This window comes from Nerophis ophidion, linkage group LG22, assembly GCF_033978795.1.
Source record: "Nerophis ophidion isolate RoL-2023_Sa linkage group LG22, RoL_Noph_v1.0, whole genome shotgun sequence".
Taxonomy (NCBI): Eukaryota; Metazoa; Chordata; class Actinopteri; order Syngnathiformes; family Syngnathidae; genus Nerophis; species Nerophis ophidion.
In genome coordinates, this window is record NC_084632.1 from 42,873,214 (window position 1) to 42,900,650 (window position 27,437).

The window sequence follows — 27,437 nt, forward strand, 5'->3', positions numbered from 1 at the left end:
AAGCCGCTGCTCCTAAACGCCTCCCTGGTTAGGTGTTGACATTATGTTCTTTACAATCCTATGTTTTGACCACGACTGTAATTTCCATATATGGTCGAGATTCATTCAAAGAGCTTTTTGTGCGAGTCCGCCATTGTAAAAAAGTTCCTTCTTTTTCTCTATCCTCTTGTTGTGGGGCAGACTGGCTCGTACAAACACATGTATCCTCCGCTGTTGCCATTTCTAATACAAAGTAGTGTATAGTTCAAATGTATCTGTCATTAGACTCGCTAGGAAATCCCCAAAAATGACAGCGGGGCTGGCGAGGCGAAGACACAGTCAAAGTGGAGGCACGTTAATAAGACCGCCCACAAAACGGCACACCCTGAAAAGACGGGTCGGAAAATTGTCTGTAAAACATCATCCATGGACATGTTTGACCAAAGGACCACCGCAAGGACGTGAAATTCAGGAAAATCATCATAATATCATGCAATATTTAATTAAATCATTAAGTCGACAACTAATTCAATTTAAAAATAATGTAAACATATTTAAATAAATAAATAATAAAGAATAGATGCACTGCGATGAGGTGGTGACTTGTCCAGGGTGTACCCCGCCTTCCGCCCGATTGTAGCTGAGATAGGCGCCAGCGCCCCCCGCGACCCCAAAAGGGAATAAGCGGTAGAAAATGGATGGATGGAAGAATAGATGTGCATTTACACTAACTAAATTAATGACACATTTAATATTAACAAACACATCCATGTGTTGCCCCTGTGATGAGGGGGCAACTTGTCCATGGTGTACGCCGCCTTCCGCCCGATTGTAGCTGAGATAGGCTCCAGCGCCCCCCGTGGCCCCAAAAGGGACAAGCGGTAGAAAAATGGATGGATGGACATTCATGTATTTCATTCCAACTATAACTCATTAATGATATTTTTGAGTAATTATTTAACAATTTTTTAATCCATTTTTATGTTTGTCCCATTGGACCCTCCATATACCGTATTTCCTTGAATTGCCGCTAGGTATATAGTATGCGCCTGCCTAGAATTACGGGTCAAACTCATTTCGCAAAATAATTAGCGCATGCATTACTGCCGGCTCAGGACTAACGCCGGGTCAAACTCATTTCGCAAAATATTATTTTTATTAGCGCTTGACTATAATTTCCACCGGGTCAAACTCGTCACGTCACGGGTGACACTTCACCTGTCATCATTTTCAAAATGGAGGAGGCTAATTTCAATCATTTGAAATCGCATAAAAGGAAGAAGATTAAGAGCTATTCAGTAGGATTTAAGGTCCAAGCTATTGAATATGCTAAAAAGAACAGTAAGCAGCTATGTTTTATTAATGTGCCGTAGCTGCGCGTGTCAAATATGAGTCATTAAATGACTCCCGCCTCCTGGTGGTAGAGGGCGCTAGTGATCCTTCTTGCGACTACTCGGCTGCAGAAGAAGTGACAACAAGCAGCGATCGTTTATTTTTACCTCTCGCTTGCACTTTTAACATGGAGGATTACATATCTAAAATAAAACAGTTTTCTAAACTGGACTTTCATTTGAAGCAGGAGGTAATAAAGGAAGATCTCCATCGAGACAGAGAGACTTTTAAAACTGAAGAAAAATAAGGAAGACTTCTATAAACAAGTCATTGAGGCTTTTGATCAGAAGGAGCTGCGCATGGACTTCATTTATAAGTAAAGATAAGACCATAATAAGGTGTTTTTTTATTAAATGTGCTTTTCATGATGGTAACCTTACATCACACTCAAATGTATAATAAGCGCAGGCCTAAATTTACCGCATGCCTTTGGTAAACACCGGAGTGAGAAGTGGTTTAAATTAATTAGCGCCCCGGCTGCAATTCAAGGAAATACGGTAAAGAAGAATGTGTGGTTAAAGTAAATTGCGTGATGAATCTTAATATATTAATTAATGCAATGATTGTTTTAAGTTAATCACAGGCGGTGACGCACAGCCCTGGTAAAAATTCACAAATGTCATTTTTCTATGCATAATAAGAGCCAAAAAAATATAGAACAAATCTCTCCTCTCGCTTTGCCGATCGTGTTCAAATGAATCCACATTAGAATTAGTCGAGGGCACTTTCATAATCCTGACTTTTGACACCACGTTGACTTTCCACGTCGTTTTAAAAGGCAATTGATGCGCGAGCGTGCTTTAATGTAACGCTTTTGCCTGACTTTCTTGACAAAGGGTTCATTGTGGTGCGTTCAAAGCCAGGGAGGGAGTGAACAGGACATAATGTCAGGGTCAATTCAATGTCTGCTGACTAAAGGATCCTCTTCAGACAAATCCAATCTTCTCTTGTTGGCGCACGGGGAGAATATATATATATATATATATATATATATATATATATATATATATATATATATATACACAATCCAGATGGTTCTTTTCCTCTTGTAGACAGGATGTCCACAGTTTCCAAAAACAATTTAAGATGTGGACTCGTCAGACCACAGAACACTTTTCCACTTTGCATCAGTCCATCTTAGATGAGCTCGGGCCCAGCGGGTGTTGTTGATAAATGGCTTTTGCTTTGCATAGTAGAGTTTTAACTTGTACTTACAGATGTAGCGACCAACTGTAGTTACTGAAAGTGGTTTTCTGATGTGTTCCTAAGCCCATGTGGTGATATCCTTTACACACCGATGTCTCTTTTTGATGCAGTACCGCCTGAGGGATTGATTGAAGGTCAAGGGCATTGCCGCTTACCTGGAGTGATTTCTCCAGATTCTCCAAACCTTTTGATGGTATTACGGAGCGTAGATGGTGAGTCCCTAAATTCCTTGCAATAGCTGGTTGAGAAATGTATTTCCTAAACAATTTGCTCACACATTTGTTGACAAACTGGTGACCCTCGCCCCGTCCTTGTTTGTGAATGACTAAGCATTTCATGGCCGCTGCTCCCATACCCAACAATACATTCTTGCATGCAACATCGACTATTAAATATTTATGAGCCAGCGTGAATTTTAACGTGCGTGCCTGGAAAATTCCCACCTTCGTGGCAGAAGGCTCCAATGTAGGATGACCGACGACAGTCGCAAGAGAAGCCGCTGTCCTCCTCCACGCACCGACCCTGGTTCCGACAGAGGAACTCATAGCTGCTGCAGTGACCCGGACATCCAGGCTGGACCCCCGGGGTGATCCGGGCCCTCTCCTCCAGGTCGAGAACGACGCCGTTGAGCTGCAGAGAGCGCATGCATCCCAAAAAGCCTTTTTGTCTGGATGCTGTGCCGCCTGTAAAAAAAAAAAAGAAAATAAAAAGGGTTAAATCAGCAAAAAAAAATTCCCGGGCGTGGCCACAGCTGCTGCTCACTGCTCTCTCACCTCCCAGGGGGTGAGGGGGATGGGTCAAATGCAGAGGATGATCTCACCACACCTAGTGTGTGTGTGTGAGACAATCATTGGTACTTTTACTTTACACATACTCACACCCATTCACCTTTTTGATTAGTCACACTGCATTCCCTCGTTTATTAATTGTCGGAATAATTGTATCGAAGTTATCGCAAAACTTTGTGTTGCCGTGAGTTCCCGGCGAGAAGACAAAAGCTGTCTTTGACCCGACCAAGAAGAAGGCTTGTAAAACTGCACTGTGTAGGATGGGAAGCAACATGAAGGTGTTATGTGTTGTAATCCACAGAAAGATTTTGTCTTGACCCGAGCACTACAAAGCGGAGAGGAAGCAGGACCAGACTCCCCTCCAGGCACCACTTCTCTGAACTGTTTACGGCCTCTTCTTTGAACTGTTTTAGAATCAAAGGCGATGGCTGTTTAGGACCCCCGTGCCTTTAAAAACAGCTGTTGCCACTGTGTAGGATGGGAAGCAACATGAAGTTGTTCTGTTTCTTTGATGTATTGTAATCCACAAAAAGATGTAGTCTTGACCTGAGAACTACAGAGCGGAGAGGAAGCAGGACCAGACTACACTCCGGGCGCCACTTCTTTGAACTGTTTACGACCTTTTCTTTGAACGGAGCTCTTCTTTGAACTGTTTTGGAATCAAAGGCGATTGCTGTTTACGACCCCCATCCCTTTAGAAACAGCCGTTGCCATGTGGTCAAGGAAAGTCCAAATAAAAGAAGCGGCGTACAATCTTTCGTCAGAGCGTGGTGAGTACAGTCCAGGCGTTTCTCCTCATTGAGCCAAATTTAATTCTGTCTCTGTTTGATTCCTTGCTTCTTGTCTTATTTAATAGATGTCATCAGCATTTGAACCTGACATTAATATTGTTTTAATAAGAAATACAGAGCTAAACGACGCCCCTTCTGTCTGTGCCGTCTTCTTTCCCATGTACATCGTAGCAGTACGCACATCTACATCTGCAGTTTATGTACTTCCTTGTGCATTTTTATTCATAAGGTAAATGGGTTCTACAAACACCATTTCCATATGAGTTGGGCAATTGTGTTAGATGTAAATATAAACAGAATACAATGATTTGCAAATCCTTTTTAACCCATAATCAATTGAATGCGCTACAAAGACAACATATTTGATGTTCAAACTCAAACAAATTTTTTTTTGCAAATAATAATTAACTTAGAATTTCATGGCTGCAACACGTGCCAAAGTAGTTGGGAAAGGGCATGTTCACCACTGTGTTACATCACCTTTTCTTTTAACAACACTCAATAAACGTTTGGGAACTGAGGAAACTAATTGTTGAAGCTTTGAAAGTGGAATTATTTTCCCCCTGGATGGTTCGCTTCCCCTTTGGTCCGGATGACACGATGTCGAATATTTCCAAAAACAATTTGAAATGTGGACTTGTCAGAGCACAGAACACTTTTCCACTTTGCATCAGTCCATCTTAGATGATCTCGGGCCCAAAGAAGCCTGCGGCGTTTCTGGATGTTGTTGATAAATGGCTTTCGCTTCGCATAGTAGAGCTTTAACTTGCACTTACAGATGTAGCGACCAACTGTATTTAGTGACAGTAGTTTTCTGAAGTGTCCCTGAGCTTATGTGGTGATATCCTTTAGAGATTGATGTTGGTTTTTGATACAGTTGCCGTCTGAGGGATGGAAGGTCACGGTCATTCAATGTTGGTTTCCGGCCATGCCGCTTAGGTGGAGTGATTTCTCCAGATTCTTTGAACCTTTTGATGATATTATGGAGCGTAGATGTTGAAATCCCTAAATTTCTAGCAATTGCACTTTGAGAAAGGTTGTTCTTAAACTGTTTGACTATTTGCTCACGCAGTTGTGGACAAAGGGGTGTACCTCGCCCCATCCTTTCTTGTGAAAGACTGAGCATTTTTTGGGAAGCTGTTTTTATAGCCAATCATGGCACCCACCTGTTCCCAATTAGCCTGCACACCTGTGGGATGTTCCAAATAAGTGTTTGATGAGCATTCCTCAACTTTATCAGTATTTATTGCCACCTTTCCCAACTTCTTTGTCACGTGTTGCTGGCATCAAATTCTAAAATTAATGATTATTTGCACAAAAAAAAAATGTTTATGAGTTTGAACATCAAATATGTTGTCTTTGTAGCATATTCAACTGAATATGGCTTGAAAAGGATTTGCAAATCTTGTATTCTGTTTATATTTACATCTAACACAATTTCCCAACTCATATGGAAACGGGGTTTGTACTTGTGTAGCGCTTTTCTACCTTCAAAGTACTTTGACACTATTTCCACATTCACACACACATTCACACACTGATGGAGGGAGCTGCCATGCAAGGCCCTAACCACCGGCCATCAGGAGCAAGGGTGAAGTGTCTCGCTCGAGGACACAACGGACGTGACGAGGTTGGTAGAAGGTGGGGATCGAACCAGGAACCCTCAGGTTCTCCCAACCCATTGTTTGACTGCTTATCCCATGTTGGTGTTCTTTATTTTTGATACTCTGCTTGATACTTAATGAAAGAATCTTGGGCTTGCACGCCGCCTGCCTTCTCTGCATCCTAGGATCACGCCATAAATGGCCTTGACATCAAAGGCCTTCTGATCAAATGATGTCACTCTTGTTGATAATTAGACATTGGCAATAACCATATATTGTGCAACCCATCGTTATGGCAACCAGAAAGATGAATTAATCTCAATGGTGCATTCGTAAAAGGATGAATGAACGCTATTTTTTTCCATCAATCATGCAAAAAAAAAAGGTAACTAAGCACAAAATTCAAAAGAGAGACAGCCTGTATTCAAACACAATCCGTTAAAAGTTTTTGACTGTCCATGTCAAATAAAACAGGTGAGAGTTAAAGAAGCCCTACGTGCGTCTCACCTACAAAGAGCTGGCTGTTGAGCTGTAGATGGATCTGGCCGTCGGACGGCGCCTCCTGCGCGGCGGCAGGGAGGTCGTCCACGTGGAGCGAGGCCTCCTTTACGTTGCGCTCGGCTCGGACGGCGTGCCAGCGGTCGTCGTTGAGGGCCGCGCTGGTTTTCACGCTGACCTCCAGCGGGCCGTTGCCCACGTCGAAAGAGAAGAGGACCTCAAATGGAGCTGCAGAGGCAGAATAATACAGATTAGACAATATTACCAACACACTGAAATTGAACCTAAGCACTAAATGGGGTCATTCCGTTCAGTAACGTATATAACTGGAACTATCTATTTTTTCATTTATTAAACATTTTTAAATAAATATTTTTTAATAAATAAATATGTTTAATATGTTTTAATAAATACATATTTTTTAATAAATAAATATGTTTTAAAAATATTTTTAAATAGATATGTTTAATAAATATTTTTTTAATAAATACATATTTTTAAAGAAATAAATGTTTTTTAAATATTTTTAAATAAATATTTTTAATGAAAAATTTTTCATTTATTATATATAGTCCAAAAAATTAATTTTACCTACCTGAAGCACTAGTAAAATAGCATGTGTTGCCTGTTCCAAAATTTATATATATATATATATATATATATATATATATATATATATATATATAGAGAGACTATATTGCCAAAAGTATTTGGCCACCTGGCCTCCTAACCCACAGGGTTCAATATGATGTGGGTCCACCTTTTGCAGCTATTACAGCTCCAACTCTTCTGGGAAGGCTGTCCACAAGGTTGCAGAGTGTCTTTATAGGAATTTCCCACCATTCTTCCAAAAGCGCATTGATGACGTCACACGCTGATGTTGGTGGAGAAGGCCTGGCTCTCAAGTCTCCGCTCTAATTAAGCCAAAGGTGTTGTATCGGGTTCAGGTCAGGACTCTGTGCAAGCCAGTCAAGTTCATCCACAAAAGACTGTGTCATTCATGTTTTTATGAACCTTGTTTTGTGCACTGGTGCACAGTCATGTTAGAAGAGGAAGGGGCCCGCTCCAAACTGTTCCAACAAGGTTGGGAACATGGAATTGTCCAAAATGTTTTGGTATCCTAGAGCAAATACATTTCCTTTCCCAAGCCCAACTCCTGAAAAACAACCCCACACCATAATTCCTCCTCCACCAAATTTCACACTCGGTACAAAATAGTCCAAAATGTAGTGTTCCCTTGGCAACCTCCAAACCCAGACTGGTCCATCAGATTGCCAGATGGAAAAGCGTGACACATCAGTCCAGAGAAGGCGTCTCCACTGCTCTAGAGTCCAGTGTTGACCTGCTTTACACCACTGCATCCCACGCTTTGCACTGGACTTGGTGATGTATGGCTTAGATTCAGCTGCCCGGCCATGGAAACCCATTCCACGAAGCTCTCTGCGTACTGTACGTGGGCTAATTGGAAGGTCACATGAAGTTTGGAGCTGACTGTGAAGAAAGTTTTTGCACTATGCACTTCAGCAAAGGACTACAAATGTTTGTAGAAACAGTCTCCATGCCTAAGTGCTTGATTTGATACACCGGGCCAAGTGATTAGCACACCTGATGTTCATCACTTGGATGGGTGGCCAAATACTTTTGGCAATATAGTGTCTTTGTTTACATATATTTTACATCCCTGCATTATTCGTTATATATAAATAATATAACCAAACATTTGTGGTGTCACAATACAACTTTTTCACTTCAGATACGATACCGATATTGTAGCCTTGATTCCTGGGATTAAAGGCCTCACCTTTTCTCCATTCATCCATCCATTTCCTACCGCTTATTCCCTTTCGGCTCCTCCAAACATATTGCTGAGTATTGTGGCCAAACAGCTCCATTTTTGTTTCATCTGACCACAGAACTTTCCTCCAGAAGGTCTTACCTTTAACCCTGTGATGTCAGATGAAACAAACATTGAGCTGTGTGGACAATGCTGAAGAAACAAATCCATGTCAGAAAAGCAACACATTTAGCTGAACTGCACCAAATTTTGTGGTCAAAAACTCAAGCAGAAGCTTGTGGATGGCTACCAAAAGCGCCTTATTGCAGGGAAACTTGCCAAGGGACATGTAAGCAAATATTAACACTGCTGTACGTATACTTTTGACCCAGCACATTTTCAGTAGAGCCATAACAAATTCATAAAAGAACGAAATTTCATGAATGTATGTGCTCCAATAACTAAAGCACCAGTTCCATTGGCAGCCGACCGATAACTAAATATTAACATTTCTGTATGTATATGTGGAAGCACAGCTGGCAGGTGACTGGATTACCCAGCTGGGACTGATCATCCAATGAAGAGTTGAAGAAATGATTGGAATTCAAGACAGCCATGACCTGAAGTTCTTTACAAGTCTATGTCAACTTTCGACCACCACTGTAATTGTTACCTACAGAAAGTAACTTTAATTATGTACTTTGTTAAATTATCTTTGGATGCCCTACAAATGCCATAATGTTGAAATAAATGTAAAAAAAAAAATCAGTTTGTTTTAATTGATTTGTTTCAAGCAGAAAATAATTTTCCCATCCATCATCATAGCTGTGAGGGGACTTCTTCCCGTCTGTTGGCGGGGTCAGCTGGACCTGAGTTCTAGCAGACTGCCGCTCCAGGCACCAATTCCAGCAAATGCGGCCAAGACTCCATGCTGACGACATACTTTAGGTACGTGACATCCATCACCACAATTACCTTTCTTCGGCACAGCTGTGCATGCTCGGAGGCACCGATCATTAAAATAAGATGCTCAGGTTTTCATCAATTAGGGACGGTCTGCTTCTACAATGCATGCAGAACATGCTCTAGTAAAAGTTCTAACAATGATATAAAATAGTCTTTAAATGATCTTGTCAGGTTCAAACCCCGATGACATCTATTAGGCAAGACAGGGAAGTGAGGAAATCAAACAGAGACAGGATGCAATTTAGCTCACCAATGCGCTTTTGGAAGAATGGTGGAAAAATTCCTATAAAGACACTCCGCAACCTTGTGGACAGCCTTCCCAGAGGACTTGAAGCTGTAATAGCATCAAAAGGTGGACCCACATCATATTGACCCCTATGGGTCAGGACTGGGATGGCACTTCAAGTTCATATGTGAGTCAAGTTTATTATTCCCTTGTCATCTGAAAGTTAGATTTTCTATTATAAAAGCAAAGTTACATTTTCAAATGCTGTTTGGGGGCGGATGGCAAGCACCGGTTAAATGGATTTAAATGTCAAAGACAATTTTAATATAGAAGTGTTTTGAGTTAAGCTCGGTCAGAAAATAAATTAAAATACAGTCGTGGTCAAAAGTTTACATACACTAAAGAACATGATGTCATGGCTGTCTTGACTTTCCAATCATTTCTACAACTCTTATTTTTTTGTGATGTAGTGATTGGAGCACAGACTTGTTGCTCATAAAAAACATTTGTGAAGTTTGCTTCTTTTATGAATTTATTATGGCTCTACTGAAAATGTCAGCAAGTCTGTGAGCAATGTTAATATTTGCTTACATGTCCCTTGGCAAGTTTTTACTGCAATAAGGCGCTTTTGGTAGCCATTAACAAGCTTCTGCTTCAATTTTTGACCACAAAATTGCTGCAGTTCAGCTGAATGCGTTGCTTTTCTGACATGGACTTGTTTCTTCAGCATTGTCCACACGTTTAAGTCAGGACTTATGTCCCCCCCCTCCCTTGTGGAGGGGGTGCGGTCCGATGACCATGGATGAAGTACTGGCTGTCCAGAGTCGGGACCCAGGATGGACCGCTCGCCTGTGTATCGGTTGGGGACATCTCTACGCTGCTGATCCGCCTCCGCTTGGGATGGTTTCCTGTGGACGCGACTCTCGCTGCTGTCTTGGATCCGCTTTGAACTGAACTCTCGCGGCTGTGTTGGAGCCACTATGGATTGAACTTTCACAGTATCATGTTAGACCCGCTCGACATCCATTGCTTTCGGTCCCCTAGAGGGGGGGGGGGGTTGCCCACATCTAAAGGTCCTCTCCAAGGTTTCTCATAGTCAGCATTGTCACTGGCGTCCCACTGGATGTGAATTCTCCCCGCCCACTGGGTGTGAGTTTTCCTTGCCCTTTTGTGGGTTCTTCCGAGGATGTTGTAGTCGTAATGATTTGTGCAGTCCTTTGAGACATTTGTGATTTGGGGCTATATAAATAAACATTCATTGATTGACTTTGGGAAGGCCATTATAAAAAACCTTCATTCCAGCCTGATTTAGCCATTCCTTTACCACTTTTGACTTGTGTGGGGTCATTGTCCTGTTGGAACACTCAACTGCGCCCAAGACCCAACCTCCAGGCTGATGATTTTAGTTTGTCCTGAAGAATTTGGAGGTAATCCTCCTTTTTCATGGTCCCATTTACTCTCTGTAAAGCAGCAGTTCCATTGGCAGCAAAACATGACCAGCGCATAATACTACCACCACCATGCTCGACAGTAGGATTGGTGTTCCTGGGATTAAAGGACTCACCTTTTCTCCTCCAAACATATTGCTGGGTATTGTGGCCAAACAGCTTAATTTTTGTTTCATCTGCCCACAGAAATTTCCTCCAGAAGGTCTTATCTTTGTCCAAATGATGTCAAAAATGTAAGCATAAGCTTGTGGATGGCTACCAAAAGCGCCTTATTTCAGTGAAACTTGCCAAGGGACATGTAAACTAATATTATCATTGCTGTATGGGGAGGTGTTTCATGAACGTCCAACCGGTAGGAGGCCATGAAGAAAACCCAGGACACGTTGGGAAGACTATGTCTCCCGGCTGGCCTGGGAACGCCTCAGAATCCCCCGGGAAGAGTTGGACAAAGTGGCTCGGGAGAAGGAAGTCTGGGTTTCTCTGCTTAGGCTGCTGCCCTCGCAACCCAACTTCGGATAGGCGGAAGAAGATGGATGGATGGATGTATACTCTGCTCACATTTTCAGTCGAGCCATAATAAATTGATAAAAAGAAGCAAACTTCATGATTGTTTTTTATGAGCAACAAGTATGTGCTCCAATCACTACTTCACAAAATCAAGAGTTGTAGAAATGATTAGAAAGTCAGGACAGCCATGACATGATGTTCTTTATTAGTCTGTTGTAGTTTGCCTTTTATTAGAACAAAAATGTGCACTGGGACGACGTGGCGAAGTTGGGAGAGTGGCCGTGCCAGCAATCTGAGGGTTCCTGGTTCAATCCCCACCTTCTACCATCCTAGTCACGTCCGTTGTGTCCTTGAGCAAGACACTTCACCCTTGCTCCTGATGGGTGCTGGTTAGCGCCTTGCATGGCAGCTCCCGCCATCAGTGTGCGAATGTGTGTGTGAATGGGTGAATGTGGAAATAGTGTCAAAGCGCTTTGAGTTCCTTAAAAAAAGGTAGAAAAGCGCTATACAAGTATAACCATTTATTTTATTCACTGCCAAAGCAGCACAGCTTCCAGTTTTTGATTGATTGATTGAAACGTTCATTAGTAGATTGCACAGTACAGTACATATTCCGTACAATTGACCACTAAATGGTAACACCCCAATAAGTTTTTCAACTTGTTTAAGTCGGGGTCCACGTTAATCAATTTATGGTATTTGACTCGGCAACACTATCCTACGTAAGTATCCTGGATAAATTGAATTGAATTGAACATTTGGAGTCAGGGAAATAAAATGAATGTCTTTGGAACCAGAATTTCCCTCAGTTTCTGGGGGAAAAAATACTTTTTTGTCCCCCCCCAGAAAGGTCTGCCCAGCTGTGTTTTGAGTGAGGGAAAGAAATGCAGACAAAGGCAAAAAAAATTATAATCTGAAATACCGTATTTCCTTGAATTGCCGCTAATTAATTTAAAACCTCTTCTCACTCCGGCACTTACCAAAGGCATGCGGTAAAAGCAAGCATGCGCTAATTAATTTAAAACCTCTTCTCACGCCGGCACTTACCAAAGGCATGCGGTAAATTTGGGCCTGCACTTAAAAATTTGAGTGTGATGTAAGGATACCATCATGAAAAGCACATTTAATAAAAAAAAACTTATTATGGTCTTACCTTTACTTATAAAGGAAGTCCATGTGCAGCTCCTTCTGATCAAAAGCATCGATAACTTGTTTATAGAAGTCTTCCTTATCTTTCTTCAGTTTTAAAAGTCTCTGTCTCGATGGAGATCTTCCTTTATTACCTCCTGCTTCAACTGAAAGTCCAGTTTAGAAAACTGTTTTATTTTAGATATGTAATCCTCCATGTTAAAAGTGCAAGCGAAAGGAAAAAATAAACACACGCTGCTCACTCTTGCTGCTTGTTGTCACTTCTTCTGCAGCCGAGTAGTCGCAAGAAGGATCACTAGCGCCCTCTACCACCAGGAGGCGGGAGTCATATAATGACTCATATTTGACACACGCAGCTACGGCATATTAATAAAACATAGCTGCTTACTGTTCTTTTTAGCATATTCAATAGCTTGGACCTTAAATCCTACTGAATAGCTCTTAATCTTCTTCCCTTTATGCGATTTCAAATGATTGAAATCAGCCTCCTCCATTTTGAAAATGATGACAGGTGAAGTGTCACTCGTGACGTGACGAGTTTGACCCGGTGGAAATTCTAGGCAGATGCATACTATATACCAGGCGGCAATTCAAGGAAATACGGTAATAAAACTTTTGAGAGTCTACTCACAGCGCAGTTCAATTCGAATGAAATCTTTGATGCCCAGATTTTCCAGGAAGACCCCGGACGAGGACGTGGTTTTAAAGAGGAAGGAGATGTCTGCGTTCAGCTCCCCTTGAAAGGTGGGGAAGTGGAGGTAGGATGTCTCTTTGTCGAACAGCGCGGCGTTCCAAAAACCTTCTGGAGGAACAAAAAAACAAAAACAGACGGGCTGGATGATTACAGGAGCAATTTGGTGTTAGGCAATCATGAGCCAGCACGTTAAAGTCAACTAGACTGATAATTGCCAGAGTAGATGCTCTCAGCTCTGCAGCCTCCTTCGTTCATTTAAGAAACTATTTGTGTGTCTCTGCAGGTTTTGCTGTCTGGGTTAGCAACAGAGGTCACTTCACATCACTAATTGACTCTTTAATGCATCAACCAGAGGGTCTAAAATCTACAGCATCAAGTGGATGTATACAGTCATGGTCAAAAGTGGACAAACTTGTAAAGAACATCATGTCATGGCTGTCTGGAGTTTCCAATCATTTCTACAACTCTTATTTTTTTGTGATGTAGTGATTGAAGCACATACTTGCTCACAAAAAACATTCATGAAGTTTGCTTCTTTTATGAGCTCAATTTTGTTTCATCTGACTACAGAACTTTCCTCCAGAAGGTCTTGTCTTTGTTAATAAAACAAAATTTGAGCTGTTTGGCCACAATACCCAGCAATATGTTTGGAGGAGAAAAGGTGAGGATTTTAATCCCAAGAACACCATTCCTACTGTCAAGCATGGTGGTGGTAGTATTATGCTCTTGGCCTGTTTTGCTGCTTTACAGAGAGTAAATGGGACAATGAAAAAGGAGGATTACCTCCAAATTCCTAAAATCATCAGCCCGGAGTTTAGGTCTTGGGCGCAGTTGGGTGTTCCAACAGGACAATGACCCCAAACACACCTCAAAAGCGGTAAAGGAATGGCTAAATCAGGCTAGAATGAAAGTTTTAGAATGGCCTTCCCAAAGTCCTGACTTAGGCCTACTGAAAGCCACTACTAGCGACCACGCAGTCTGATAGTTTATATATCAATGATGAAATATTAACATTGCAACACATGCCAATACGGCCGCTTTAGTTTACTAACAATTTTAAGTTTCCTTCTTGAAAACGTCACGGAATGATGACGTGTGTTTGTGACGTCTCGGGATGAGGGGACATTTTAGCCCAGCACCACAAACGGCTAAAAGTCATCTCTTTTCATCGCATAATTACACAGTATTCTGGACTTCTGTGTTGCAGAATCTTTTGCAATTTGTACAATTAATAATGGAGACCCTAAAGGAAAATGCTGTTGGTGGATTACAGCTGCCTTTAGCACCGAAACACAGCCGGTGTTTCTTTGTTTGTTGTGAAGCTTTAACACAGAGCGGTCAAGCGAACATGTTTCTCTACGTCAACCAGCAAGTTTTTGGATGGGAAAATTCTTATATTAAGCCTGCTTTTACCGGAGACTTCGGCGGATTATGCGACTTCCTCCTACAGCTCAAAAAGGCAGCTGTTATGTTGGCTCCTGCATTGGCTTCTCTGAGAGACACTGGCGTTCACCATCCGACTTTCAGGTATGACTTTACCATCTCACTAAAACAAGCGGATAAGGGATCTTCCAGAATTATCCTAGTAAATGTGTCTAATTACATCTGAAACGGTCCCACTGCCGCCACTTTTGCTTTTTTTTTCGTGCTTCACTCTCACTTTCCTCATCCACAAGTCTTTCATACTCGCTCAAATTAATGGTGAAATTGTTGCTTTCTCGGTCCGAATAGCTCTTGCTGCCTGGCGGCTCCCATTATAAACAATGTTCAGATGTGAGGAGCTCCACAACCCGAGACGTCACACGCACATCGTCTGCTACTTCGGGTACAGGCAAGGCTTTTTTATTAGCGACCAAAAGTTGCGAACTTTATCGTGGATGTTCTCTACTAAATCCTTTCAGCAAAAATATGGCAATATTGCGAAATGATCAAGTATGACACGTAGAATGGAGCTGCTATCCCTGTTTAAATAGGAAAATATCATTTCAGTAGGCCTTTAAAGGTGTGGACAATGCTGAAGAAACAAGTCCATATCAGAAAACCAAGACATTTAGCTGAACTGCACCAATTTTGTCAAGAGGAGTGGTCAAAAATTCAGGCAGAAGTTTTGTGGATGGCTAGGTTGTCCTGAAGAATTTGGAGGTAATTCTTGCCAAGGGACATTTAACCAAATATTAGCATTGCTGCATAAATAGTGCATTATTTGTAATACATGCTATAGAAATGTAGGCCCAGAGCATATTACTACCACCACCATGCTTGACGGTAGGGTTGGTGTTCCTGGGATTAAAGGCCTCACCTTTACTCCTTCAAACATAGTTTTATCTGACAGCACATGGACAAAGATAAGACATTCTGGAGGAAAGTTCTGAAACAAATATAAAGCTGTTTGGCCACAATAACCAGCAATATGTTTGAAGGACAAAAGGTGAGGCCTTTAATCCCAGGAACACCATGCCAACCGTCAAGCATGGTGGTGGTAGTATTATGCTCTGGGCCTGTTTTGCAGCCAATGAAACTGCTGCTTTACTCAAGACAGCCATGACATCATGTTCTTTACAAGTGTACGTAAACTTTTGATCATGACTGTATTTGTAAAATTCAGTCCATCCTACTGAGAAGCAGTATAACGGGGCTATTTTTAACTCCGACAAAATAAATAGTCAACAAATATGTCTGCTGACTTCTGTTTTAACTTCACACATGAAATAATTTTGAAACTCAGCAAAGAAAAATTAACTTACTGTCTCCATGACAACGTAGAGGTCCCACTTTGTAGGCAGACTCTAACCCTGGCTGCATGCCGCCCAGGACCAGAGACCGGACTGGGAGAGTCTCCTTAAGGGTGAGGAGACCTGAATACTTAGTCCTACAGGAAGGAGAGGACACATGGAGATAGAAAATAGGAACAGGAAGAAAACAGTGAAGAAAAAAAGAAAATTATAAATAAAAAAAAAAATAGTAATGCAAATATTAATTCAAATTTAACAATTAAGGACTACAGGCAGGCCAGTCTAGTACATGCACTCTTTTACTATGAAGCCACGCTGTTGAAACACGTGGCTTGGCATCGTTTTGATGAAATAAGCAGGGGCGTCCGTCCTTCTTCATCCTTCCCTATCATTTGACACTTTTACCCATCTTTTACGGGGCGTTCCTGTTCTGTAACCCTGTACAGTTTGTCTCATCTTGAACGGGTTTGTGCTGACAACACAGTTTCCTTGTACTTGTGCAATGACAATAAAGACCTATCCTATCCTTATGTTCCACCACAGTCTCATAATGAACTGAAAATATTTCTCCGTTAGCCGCGATGCTCATTTTCTCTACGTTAAGTCCCAATCATTCTTGCTAACAACGTTAGCGATTCAAATTTACCTTTATTTGTGATCTGTAAAGTTAGATAGATGGATTGGTCTTTATTGTCATTGCACAAGTACAACAAAACTTTGTTTTCAGCACAAACACGTTCAAGATTAGACACACAAAGAGTGTACAGGTTTACAGAACAGCGCCCTGTAAAATATGGGAAAAAGGTAAACGCTGGGTAATGATTAGTAAAAAATACAATCTAGACTGGGATCCTAAGGGGGCCCAGTCTGGAGTGGGAAAAAATCCTCCATAGCAAAGCACATATACATCTCAACATATCTAGCAACAAAGGAAAGGGAGTGCGGGGTCATGGTGGCAGGCCGCAGCTGTCAGGCACTGGCCGTTCCTTTCGTCACTCCTTTGGGATTTGTGTCAAAGTTCTAGCAAATACTAAATGAAAAGGTGTAGTTTTCTCTGCCTTCTGTTCAAAAATGTCAGTTATACAAACCCCGTTTCCATATGAGTTGGGAAATTGTGTTTGATGTAAATATAAACAGAATACAATGATTTGCAAATCCTTTTCAAGCCATATTCAGTTGAATATGCTACAAAGACAACATATTTGATGTTCAAACTCATAAACATTTTTTTTTGCAAATAATCATTAACTTTAGAATTTGATGCCAGCAACACGTGACAAAGAATCAAAGAAATGTGGCAATAAATACTGATAAAGTTGAGGAATGCTCATCAAACACTTATTTGGAACATCCCACAGGTGTGCAGGTTAATTGGGAACAGGTGGGTGCCATGATTGGGTATAAAAACAGCTTCCCAAAAAATGCTCAATCTTTCACAAGAAAGGATGGGGCGAGGTACACCCCTTTGTCCACAACTGCGTGAGCAAATAGTCAAACAGTTTAAGAACAACGTTTCTCAAAGTGCAATTGCAAGAAATTTAGGGATTTCAACATCTACGCTCCATAACATCATCAAAAGGTTCAGAGAATCTGGAGAAATCACTCCACATAAGCGGCATGGCTGGAAACCAACATTGAATGACCGTGACTTTCGATCCCTCAGACGGCACTGTATCAAAAACCGACATCAATCTCTAAAGGATATCACCACAAGAGCTCAGGAACACTTCAGAAAACCACTGTTACTAAATACAGTTTGTCTCTACATCTGTAAGTGCAAGTTAAAGCTCTACTATGCAAAGCGAAAGCCATTTATCAACAACATCCAGAAACGCCCCCTGCTTCTCTGGGCCCGAGATCATCTAAGATGGACTGATGCAAAGTGGAAAAGTGTTCTGTGGTCTGACGAGTCCACATTTCTAATTGTTTTTGGAAATATTCAACATCGTGTCATCCGGCCCATCCAGACTGTTATCGACGCAAAGTTGAAAAGCCAGCATCTGTGATGGTATCGGGGTGCATTAGTGCCCAAGGCATGGGTAACTTACACATCTGTGAAGGCACCATTAATGCTGAAAGGTACATACAGCTTTTGGAACAACATATGCTGTCATCTAAGTGCCGTCTTTTTCATGGACGCCCCTGCTTATTTCAGCAAGTTAATGCCAAGCCACATGTTACAACAACGTGGCTTCGTAAAAAAAGATTATGGGTACTTTCCTGGCCCGCCTGCAGTCCAGACCTGTCTGCCATGGAAAATGTGTGGCGCATTATGAAGCGTAAAATAGGACAGCGGAGACCCCGGACTGTTGAAGGACTGAAGCTCTACATAAAACAAGAATGGGAAAGAATTCCACTTTCAAAGCTTCAACAATTAGTTTCCTCAGTTCCCAAACGTTTATTGAGTGTTGTTAAAAGAAAAGGTGATGTAACACAGTGGTGAACATGCCCTTTCCCAACTACTTTGGCACGTGTTGCAGCCATGAAATTTTAAGTTAATTATTTGCAAAAAAAAAAATAATGTTTATGAGTTTGAACATCAAATATGTTGTCTTTGTAGCATATTCAACTGAATATGGGTTGAAAAGGATTTGCAAATCATTGTATTCTGTTTATATTTACATCTAACACAATTTCCCAACTCATTTGGAAACGGGGTTTGTAGAGGTGGGTCTTAAGACGAGACTTAAAAGAGTCCCCTGTGGGAGCAGTTCTAACATGGAGAAGGCCCTGTCTCCCCTGGTTTTAAGTCTTGTCTTGGGCACCACGAGCTGGAGCTGGCTCTCGGACCTCAGAACGTGCGCAGGAGTGTCAATATGGATGAGGTCCGAGATATAATGAGGTGCCAGTCCATGTAAAGCTTTAAAAACAAACAGCAAGGTATTAAAATCAATTCTAAAATGAACAGGGAGCCAGTGCAGACTCTCAAGAATTGGGGTTATATGCTCGCGTTTCCTGGCCTCTGTTAAAAGTTGTTACTGGAAACGTTAGACCCCTTTGCAAACCTGGGAGTAATATGCATTGTCATACCATTGCTTGTTGCCCGTATCGCAGTTGCACTGGATATTTGAACTCAGACAGTTGTTGTGAAGGCCACAAGAACAAAGTTGGCTGTGCTCCAGAGCTCCGTCCCAGTGGGTCTGGACTTGTCCTGGACCTTGACCTCCAAACCACCTGCTGAGCGATGCACTGTCTGAAACATACAGAGCCTTACCACCACCACTTCGACATTGATACTTTGTTCAATTATTCGTGTTGAAACTGCAAATGTCTTAGTGATGCAACATTTTTATAAAGACCACCTTCTTATAACGATTTAGATAAATATGCAGAGCAAGTAGCATCAAAAAGATGTCTGAATGCGAGGACTTGTACCGATACACTCTTAAGATTGAAAAGATTTACCCAACATTAGCAAAGTTGACATTTCAAACTGGTTGGGCCCACAAATGAGGGATTTAAGGCCTTAAAAGACAGTGTTTGATGATATTATGGTGGATCGATAAATGTAACAATCTACAGCAGGGGTCTCAGACACGCGGCCCACAAGACGTTATTTTGCGGCCCCTACCTTAAAGGGGAACATTATCAGCAGACCTATGTAAGCGTCAATATATACCTTGATGGTGCAGAAAAAAGACCATATGTTTTTTTAACCGATTTCCGAACTCTAAATGGGTGAATTTTGGCGAATTAAACGCCTTTCTGTTTATCGCGCTGGAGGCGATGACGTCAGAACGTGACGTCGCCAAGGTAACACACCCACCATTTTCATTTTCAACACATTACAAACACCGGGTCTCAGCTCTGTTATTTTCCGTTTTTCGGACTATTTTTTGGAACCTTGGAGACATCATGCCTCGTGGGTGTGTTGTCGGAGGGTGTAACAACACTAACAGGGAGGGATTCAAGTTGCACCACTGGCCCCAAGATGCCAAAGTGTCTGCCGCCAGACCCCCATTGAATGTGCCAGAGTGTCTCCACATTTTACCGGCGATGCTAAGACAGACATGGCACAGATATGTATGGATAACCTGCAGATGCATTTGCAATGATAGTCAACAAAATCACAAAGGTGAGTTTTGTTGATGTTGACTGCCAGCCTAATCGATGCTAACATGCTATGCTAATCGATGCTAACATGCTATTTACCGGCGGTGCTAAAGCAGACATGGCACGGAGATGTATGGATAACCTGTAGATGCATTTGCAACTATATTACGTTTCCTTCCACCCACATTTAATGCGAAACAAACACTTACCAATTGACGGATTTAAGTTGCTCCAGTGTCAAAAGATGCGAAAGTCCTGATCATTTGGTCCGCACATTTTACCGGCGATGCCAATGCAGCTATTTGGCCATGCTATGGCTATGAATAGCGTCAATAGCTATTCGCTCAATAGCTTCAGTTTCTTCTTCAATACTTTCATACTCCAACCATCTGTTTCAATACATGCGTAATCTGTTGAATCGCTTAAGTCGCTGAAATCTGATTTTGAATCCGAGCTAATGTCGCTATATCTTGCTGTGGTATTCCCATTGTTTGTGTACATTGGCAGCACTTAATGACGTCACAGGCTGCCCGGCTGCAGGCACACTGCGACACCTGTCCGTCAGTATTAACTGTCCCTGATAACCTGGACCAATTCAATTTTTTTTATTGTTTAATTTGCATTACTTCACACGATGAACACTACATATATTTCTATATGACGCCGTAACACTCCAGGAGCAGTCACTTTTTTGTGCTCACTATCCTGGTACTTTTCCGGCTATTCTCCGTTGCCCGCCGTGTTGCTGTAGGGAGGGAAAGCGGAACGACACACATTTCGGAAATAACATTATTCTCCCTGCGTCGGCTAAATACAAACATATTCCAGGCTGAGGAGTATGCTAAAACATTTAAGTCCATGGTTCTCGCCCGGAAAAGGGTAGAATAACATCTCCGGGTTTGGGAGGAGACCCTGCCCCAAGTGGAGGAGTTCAAGTACCTAGGAGTCTTGTTCACGAGTGAGGGAAGAGTGGATCGTGAGATCGACAGGCGGATCGGTGCGGCGTCTTCAGTAATGCGGACGTTGTATTGATCCGTTGTGGTGAAGAAAGAGCTGAGCCGGAAGGCAAAGCTCTCAATTTACAGGTCGATCTACGTTCCCATCCTCACCTATGGTCATGAGCTTTGGGTCATGACCGAAAGGATAAGATCTCGGGTACAAGCGGCTGAAATGAGGTTCCTCCGCCGGACGGGTGGCGGGTCTCTCCCTTAGAGATAGGGTGAGAAGCTCTGCCATCCGGGAGGAACTCAAAGTAAAGCCGCTGCTCCTTCACATCGAGAGGGAGACCCAGGACACGTTGGGAAGACTATGTCTCCCGGCTGGCCTGGGAACGCCTCGGGATCCCCCGGGAAGAGCCAGACGAAGTGGCTGGGGAAAGGGAAGTCTGTGTTTCCCTGCTTAGGCTGTTGCCCCCGCAACCCGACCTCGGATAAGCGGAAGAAGATGGATGGAAATCTTTTCTTGCGGCCAAGCCTCACCCAGACTCTGCATCCAGTGGCCCCCACGTAAAGTGAGTTTGAGACCTCTGATCTACAGTCTTGGTCAAAAGTTTACATACACTTGTGGAGGACATAATGTCATGGCTGTCTTGAGTTTCCAATCATTTCTACAATTTTTTGTGATAGAGTGATTGGAGCATAAAAAAACATTCATGAAGTTTGATTCCTTTATGGATTTATTATGGCTCTACTGAGAATGTGGCCCAAGTATACATACAGTAATAATCCTCTTGAAAAAATTGGTGCGGTTCAGCTAAATGTGTTGATTTTCTGACATGGACTTGTTTCTTCAGCATTGTCCATGTCAGGACTTTGGGAAGGCCATTCTAAAACCTTCATTCCAGCCTGACTTAGCCATTCCTTTACCACTTTTGAGGTCATTTTCCTGTTGGAACACACAACTGCACCCAAGACCCAACCTCCGGGCTGATGATTTTAGCTTGTCCTGAGGAATTTGGAGGTAATCCTCCTTTTTCATGTCCCTTGAAAAGCTTTGTGGCCAAACAGCCCAATTTTTGTTTCATCTGACCACAGAACATTCCTCCAGAAGTTCTTATCTTTGTCCATGTCATGTCAGATGAAACAAAATTTGAGCTGTTTGGCCACAATACCCAGCAATATGTTTGGAGGAGAAAAGGTGAGGCCTGTAATCCCAGGAACACCCACCCTACCGTCAAGCATGGTGGTGGTAGTATTATGCTCTGGGCCTGTTTTGCTGCCAATGGAACTGCTGCTTTACAGAGAGTAAATGGGACAATGAAAAAGGAGGATTACCTCCAAATTCTTCAGGACAAGCTAAAATCATCAGCCCGGAGGTTGGGTCTTGGGCGCAGTTGGGTGTTCCAACCGGACACACGTCAAAAGTGGTAAAGGAATGGCTAAATCAGGCTAGAATGAAGGTTTTAGAATGGCCTTCCCAAAGTCCTGGCTTAAACAAATCCATGAAAGAAAACCAACACATTTGGCTGAACTGTGCCAATTTTGTCAAGAGGAGTAGTCAATAAGTCAATCAGGAGCTTTCTAGAAGCTTGAGGCTGGTTACTGTCAGCCACTGCCTTTGGTCACAAAACAGTTCAAAGAAAAGGTGCCGCTCCGCATTGTAGATCTCGGGTGAAGACAAAATGTTACTGTGGATTACAATACATCAAAGAAACCAACACATTCATGTCGCTTCCCATCCTACACGGTGGAGTTTTTACAAGCCTTCTGGTTGGTAAGATCAAAGACAGCTTTTGTCTGCTCGCCGGGAACTCAAGGAAACACAAAGTTTTGTGACAACTTAGATACAATTATTCTGACAGCTACCAAAAGCGCCTTATTGCAGTGACACTTGCCAAGGGACATGTAAGCAAATATTAACATTGCTGTATGTATACTTTTGACCCCTCACATTATTCAGTAGACCCATACTAAATTAATGAAAGAACCAAACTTCAAAGAATGGTTTTGGTGACCAAAAAGTATGTGCTCCAATCACAAAAAAATAAGAGTTGTAGAAATGATTGGAAACTCAAGACAGCCATGACATTATGTTCTTTACAAGTGTATGTAAACTTTTGACCACGAGTGTATTTTTATAGTATGCAAATGTAATACGCATTTTTCTAAGTTTTGGTGCCGATGAGGAACTAAATCTGTACTCTTCATACAGTCGTCTTATAGACCGTTTGTGTGTTATTCCAAAGAATACCATTGGTGAGTAGCAAAGATCGGTATGACGAATCAAGCCATCCAGCATGAACATTTGCCATGTTTACCTGGTTTGCTGGGGAGGCGGGGCTTCCGACAATGGTAATACAGCTCCTGCTCGCAATGCTCCGATTGGCTGAGGACCGCTGCTAACTGTTCCTCTTCCGAAGCGTAGCGGAATTGGACGGAACGTCGTCTTCCCGCCGAGGATGAATCCAGGGCAGTCAGCTCTGTGTTATTGTGGTCAATCACCATCCATGCCCTGTCTTAAATGGTTGGATTAGATTAGATTAGGTCATCATTTTCCATTGGTATCAGGAAAACACTCAGAAGCATCAATAGGATTTAATCGGAAATTGTACTATGAAATCTCAGGTGATAAATTGAAATAGTTAAGAAATCAGTAAAATATAGTTGAAAGTAAAGTGGTGGTGGTGTCATTTGGTATGTGTGTGTGTGTGTGTGTGTGTTACCTGTCATGTTACAATACACGAGCTGAGGTTTGATGGGTCCACTGCCGTCCACATCCACGTAATAATGTCCCGACGGGGTGCCTTTATGTTTGTATGCCTCACATGACTGCTCGTATTTTGCTGTAGCCAAACATAAAAAAAAATTGAACATTTTAAGGATCTGCTATTATCTTCTTTATTATTAAGTGTCAAGGGAAATGGACCAAACATCAACTTTCACATACCCCTTATATTCAATGTTTTATCGTTTATACTGTAATACATTCTCGTCAAGGTATTCAATTGGACTTCCCTCTCCCCAGCCACTTGGTCCAGCTCCTCCCGGTGGATCCCGAGGCATTCCCAGGACAATCGGGAGACATAGTCTTCCCAACGTGTCCTGGGTCTTCCCCGTGGCCTCCTACCAGTCGGACGTACCCCTAAACACCTCCCTAGGGAGGTGTTCGGTTGGCATCCTGACCAGATGCCCGAACCACCTCATCTGGCTACTCTCCATGTGGAGGAGCAGCGGCTTCACTTTGAGTTCCTCCCGGATGGCAGAGCTTCTCACCCTATCTCTAAGGGAGAGACTCGCCACCCGGCAGAGGAAACTCATTTGGGCCGCTTGTACCCGTGATCTTGTCCTTTCGGTCATAACCCAAAGCTCATGACCATAGGTGAGGATGGGAATGTAGATCGACCGGTAAATTGAGAGCTTTGCCTTCCGGCTCAGCTCCTTCTTCAACACAACCGATCGATACGGCGTCCGAATTACTGAAGACACTGCACCGATCCGCCTGTCGATCTCACCATCCACTCTTCCCTCACTCGTGAACAAGACTCCGAGGTACTTGAACTCCTCCACTTGGGGCAGGGTCTCCTCCCCAACCCGGAGATGCCACTCCACCCTCCACACGCCAAAAGTGGTAAAGGAATGGCTAAATCAGGCTAGAATGAAGGTTTTAGAATGGCCTTCCCAAAGTCCTTGTGACGCTTGTGTGGCATTGTAATGCAGGATTGGTTCTTCCAGGGATGCGTCGAAGCGATGAACACAACAAGGTAAGTTTTAAATGGATTTCTTAAATAATAAAAAGGCTAGGAACAAAAACACTGGTGTAAAGAGAAGGCAAACAAAAGATGCTAGCGTGGAAGCTAGGATAAAACACTAGGAAACTAAAACTTGGCATGAGAGCACAAACAAGAAAAGAAATCATCAGTATGAAAACTGGAATAAACAAGTGGCATAGCGTGAGAGCTAGCGAGAATATACATACAGTAGAAGGATGAAAGTCGTTACGGTTGCACGTAGGCAAATTAGGATCCGAGAATGAATAACGAAAAGGGGCGAGTTTAAATAAGGGAGGTGATTAGAAGAAAACAGGGGCAGATGAAATAATGAGCCACCATGGTACAGACTAAACAGGAAATAAAGACGTTAAAGAACAGGGTGATACTAAAATGGAACAACAAACCAGAATATGTACAGATCCGAGCAGCGGATTGCAACAGTCCTGACTTAGACGTGTGGACAATGCTGAAGAAACAAGTTGATTAAAGTTAAAAGTACCAATGATTGTCACACACACTAGATCTGGTGACATTTTTCCTCTGCATTTGACCCATCACCCTGGTCCAACCCCTGGGGAGGTGAGGGGAGCAGTGAGCAGGAAATTATTTGGGGGGATTTAACCCCCAATTGCAACCCTTGATGCTGGGTGCCAAACAAGGAGGTAACGGCTCCCATTTTTATAGACTTTGGTATGACAGGGACGGGGATTGAACTCACAACCTACCCATCTCAGGGCGGACACTAACCACTCGGCTACTGAGTAGGTTGTGTGGTGGTGGAGGTTGGGGGGTGTAAAAGTTGAAGTACTAGAAGGTCCCTCGAAGAACCTTGAACGCTGGTTTAGTGTGGCTGAAACAGGGCTTAGGCTGAATAATTTATTTATTTAAGGGGTTAAACGACTCAGCGTAGACATGGCTTTAGACATTGTGGTCCACTGTGCCTCACGATTTACCGTGTCCAAAGCCATCTCCGTAATATCGCTAAAATTCGCTCCATTTTGTCCACTAAAGACGCCGAGACCATTATCCATGCGTTTGTTACGTCTCGTCTCGATTACTGTAACGTATTATTTTCGGGTCTCCCCATGTCTAGCATTAAAAGATTACAGTTGGTACAAAATGCGGCTGCTAGACTTTTGACAAGAACAAGAAAGTTTGATCACATTACGCCTGTACTGTATATACCTTTATATACATATATACATACATATATACCTATACTGTATATACCTTTATATACATATATACATACATATATACCTATACTGTATATACCTTTATATACATATATACATACATATATACCTATACTGGCTCACCTGCACTGGCTTCCTGTGCACTTAAGATGTGACTTTAAGGTTTTACTACTTACGTATAAAATACTACACGGTCTAGCTCCATCCTATCTTGCCGATTGTATTGTACCATATGTCCCGGCAAGAAATCTGCGTTCAAAAGACTCCGGCTTATTAGTGATTCCTAAAGCCCAAAAAAAGTCTGCGGGCTATAGAGCGTTTTCCGTTCGGGCTCCAGTACTCTGGAATGCCCTCCCGGTAACAGTTCGAGATGCTACCTCAGTAGAAGCATTTAATTCTCACCTTAAAACTCATCTGTATACTCTAGCCTTTAAATAGACCTCCTTTTTAGACCAGTTGATCTGACGCTTCTTTTCTTTCTCCTATGTCCCCCCCTCCCTTGTGGAGGGGGTACGGTCCAATGACCATGGATGAAGTACTGGCTGTCCAGAGTCGAGACCCAGGATGGAGCGCTCGTCGGGACCCAGGATGGACCGCTCGTCTGTATCGGTTGGGGACATCTCTACGCTGCTGATCCGCCTCCGCTTGAGATGGTTTCCTGTGGACGGGACTCTCGCTGCTGTCTTGGATCCGCTTGAACTGAACTCTCGCAGCTGTGTTGGAGCCACTATGGATTGAACTTTCACAGTATCATGTTAGACCCGCTCGACATCCATTGCTTTCGGTCCCCTAGAAGTGGGGGGGTTGCCCACATCTGAGGTCCTCTCCAAGGTTTCTCATAGTCAGCATTGTCACTGGCGTCCCACTGGATGTGAATTCTCCCTGCCCACTGGGTGTGAGTTTTCCTTGCCCTTTTGTGGGTTCTTCCGAGGATGTTGTAGTCGTAATGATTTGTGCAGTCCTTAGAGACATTTGTGATTTGGGGCTATATAAATAAACATTGATTGATTGATTGATTATAATAGCTGTGTAGAGTGGAAGATTTTCTTCTTGACATTTCTCTTGCAGCTGTCTTGCACAGAAAATCATGTCAAAGGTGCATCTAGATTGTCAAAATCCACATTGTGATTCAGGCAGCATAACTTCGGAGACAGGAAGGAAACGGATTGCAAGAATCCTGGCAAGTTTTTTTTTACCTGCAGTTGCAAGGTAGAAGATCCCTCTGTGGTTTCTAGGGATGGTCTTCTTCTCTTTCTTGAACTGGGCGACAATAAGATCATCCTGAAAGTCTGCAGTCATCACCTCATGTTCCCAAATCTTTGTAATCAGGAGGTACAGCTGGTAGGTAAGGGATGAAGCTCCTTGCTTAAAAATTTCCGTGGAAATGCCACCAGGTCCAGTGGCTTTGTTGTGTTTCATCTGTTTGATTACTTTCTGATTGTGGCGTCTTCAGTAATGCGGACGTTGTGGTACAAAAGGAGCTGAGCCGGAAGGCAAACCTCTCACGTTCCCATCCTCACCTATGGTCATGAGCTTTGAGTTATGACCGAAAGGACAAGATCACGGGTACAAGCGGCCCAAATGAGTTTCCTCCACCGGGTGGTGGGTCTCTCCCTTAGAGATAGGGTGAGAAGCTCTGTCATCCGGGAGGAACTCAAAGTAAAGCCGCTGCTCCTCCACATGGAGAGGAACCAGATGAGGTGGTTCGGGCATCTGGTCAGGATGC

General features: G+C 42.7%; 1 protein-coding gene across 3 annotated transcripts in view; it reads right to left on the minus strand.

Moving 5' to 3' along the window:
* Positions 1–27,437, minus strand: part of LOC133540884 (contactin-associated protein-like 4) — a 141,000-nt gene that overhangs the window by 23,895 nt on the left and 89,668 nt on the right. For all 3 annotated transcript variants that reach the window (XM_061883898.1, XM_061883897.1, XM_061883899.1), the window contains 7 exons: positions 23,469–23,588; positions 23,064–23,261; positions 18,785–18,947; positions 15,767–15,891; positions 12,960–13,130; positions 6,268–6,486; positions 3,021–3,260 (listed from right to left, as the gene is read on the minus strand). In XM_061883898.1, coding sequence (XP_061739882.1) covers positions 3,021–3,260; positions 6,268–6,486; positions 12,960–13,130; positions 15,767–15,891; positions 18,785–18,947; positions 23,064–23,261; positions 23,469–23,588 — 1,236 coding nt within the window. The remainder of the gene's footprint in view (positions 1–3,020; positions 3,261–6,267; positions 6,487–12,959; positions 13,131–15,766; positions 15,892–18,784; positions 18,948–23,063; positions 23,262–23,468; positions 23,589–27,437) is intronic.